The following is a 2,642-nucleotide window of genomic DNA, read 5'->3' as shown; positions in this document are numbered from 1 at the left end:
TATATATATATATATATATATATATATATATATATATATATATATATTTATGTATGTATGTATGTATGTATGTAAGTGTGTGCGTGTAATTATGTATGCATGTATGTATCTATTTATCTATACATGCATACATACATATATACATATACTTATTCATGCACACGACGTAAGCTAATATATATCTAATATTTGTGTCATGCATGTGCGTGTGTATGTGTGTGTACACACACACATACATATATACATAGAAACACACATAGGTACGCACCGTACATAATGCGTCTATATACATGCAGAAACACAGATCCACACCCAAAATTCATATACACAAATGAACTAACACAGACGCATACGTACATACGCAATTAGATAGACAAATACAAGTATTAATTTATTCTGTGAACAGCTGCCAGAGATCTCGCTTGGTACAAATATTCATCCATGAAGAGTAAATAGATGAGAAGGGAGAGGAAAAGATGAAAGTTTTGTCTCTGTTTATATATATGGCTGTGCCTTAACAGACGATAATTTTGTGGCAAAGCGGTGTCTACCAAAAGCTAGTTCCCGGGGAACAGGTGTGCACCCGCCTTAACTGAATGGTAAATTAGATTAAAGGCCTGACGAAGTGTAAAGAGACTTGGTGACGATATTTTTTTAATGATAGTGCCGACAAGAACTCTTTATATTTAATTACCAAGGTCATTAATATTTCAAGAAAATACTCTAATCTTATAAAAAAATACAAAGAGAAAAGAAAATGAAAGAGAGATGTGGAAATATTAAAAATAAATAAATAAAACAGCAACAACGACAACAACGTAACCAATAATAACAAAAAGAAGTGAGTGCTCTTAAATCGAATGCCACTTTTACGTTTCGGCCCGAGAGGACATGGATTTTTCCATTCACCCGGTTGTCGAAAGGTGTCGGTTTTAGCAAGGTAACTGCGAAACTCTCGCCAAATCTCGTTTCGGCTTGCCGAGATATCACCAGTGACGTCGGCTGTTGGAGTTAATGCAATAGCTAAGAGAAACTGTCTGAGTGGTTCTCACCTTTTTTGAAGTCGGCGTCATTTTCATCGCCACCCGGGCGCTTCAGTGCTAACCTATGGTCCCTGAAACGAAAACCGAAAGACATATTAATGCATTGTTATGTAGACATCAAAAGAAATTACAGATAAATGTTTGAATGTATGTATACGTATATACGATGACATCTCTGTATCATAGTGTATATATATATATATATCATAGACTATATATGTGCATATACACACATATATAAATATGAATGCATGTGCATATACATACATATATATACATGCACATATATGCACACACACATTTATATATAATATATATATTTATATATAAATATAGGAATGCGTTTGTGTGTATAATAAATAAACATATGTACACATACATGTCAATATATATGTGCCTATGAGTGTGTGTATATATATATATATATATATATACACACACACGCACATGTACATACAAATATATGCGAATGTATATATTTATACATATAAGGATATACTTAAGTGTGTATATATATATATATATATATATATATATATATATATATATATATATGCATGTATATATATATATATGCATATATATACACACACACACATACATACACACACATACACACACATACACACACATACACATGCAGATACATATATACTTACTGACATACATATACATACACAGACTTACACACATTTTCTGCGTGCAAGACTGAGGGAAGTAATTGATTGAAAATACTACTAAAATAATCATCCATAACTGTATTTAAGAGATGACACATATGAGGACACTTTCAAACACATATCTGTATACGTGCACTCACATATGTCTCTTCACATAATATACACATACAGTTAAGTCGTTCTCTGTGTGGGCCTAATCTGTGTATTAGCATATTACATGAATATACTCAATACACACACGCATATCTGCGCGCGCTTATAAGCATGTGTGTGTATATGTGTGTGTGAATGCATATGTGTATATATATATATATATATATATGTGTGTGTGTGTGTGTGTGTGTGTGTGTGTGTGTGTGTAGTTGCATTTGTATTTTTGTAACGTCTGTTCCTATACAATCTCTCTATACACAAAGAAAAGGTAACAGTCAAACACTCCCACGCACTCTCACACACATGCATACACACATACATAGATACGTATATAAATACAACAATACAACCATGGAACATTAGGGAGTCTCTTTGCGTTATACCACCAAAAATGGCCGCTTACATCCATTATCCACTTTCATTGTTCCATTGTTTAATTATGGCTTTCACGTGCAGATCAATAGGTAGATGGAATAATCGATACCAAGTCTATTGATTGGTTGATTTTCTCTCCCAATATCACTTGTTTTGCATCAGATAAGAACTATCAAGAAGACTGATGTTTCATCCTTCTAGAATTTTTCCATTCGCTTCTCTTGTTCTTGTTTAACCCAGTCAACTCTAAGTGAAAAGACCTATCAAGAATACTACCAGCCATGACTATCTATCTATCTATCTATCTATCTATCTATCTATCTATCTATCTATCTATCTATCTATCTATCTATCTATCTATCTATCTATCTATCTATATGTATATATATAT

At 32.6% G+C, this 2,642-nt stretch overlaps 1 protein-coding gene across 2 annotated transcripts in view; it reads right to left on the bottom strand.

Annotated features, from left to right (window-relative positions):
- The window catches only part of LOC106879539 (T-box protein VegT-B), a 163,176-nt gene that overhangs the window by 8,997 nt on the left and 151,537 nt on the right, over positions 1-2,642 (bottom strand). For both annotated transcript variants that reach the window (XM_052968471.1, XM_014929280.2), the window contains one exon: positions 1,053-1,114. In XM_052968471.1, the coding sequence (XP_052824431.1) occupies positions 1,053-1,114 (62 nt within the window). The remainder of the gene's footprint in view (positions 1-1,052; positions 1,115-2,642) is intronic.

Source organism: Octopus bimaculoides, chromosome 1, assembly GCF_001194135.2.
Source record: "Octopus bimaculoides isolate UCB-OBI-ISO-001 chromosome 1, ASM119413v2, whole genome shotgun sequence".
In the NCBI taxonomy this organism is placed as follows: Eukaryota; Metazoa; Mollusca; class Cephalopoda; order Octopoda; family Octopodidae; genus Octopus; species Octopus bimaculoides.
This window is presented reverse-complemented; position numbering and strand designations above follow the sequence as displayed.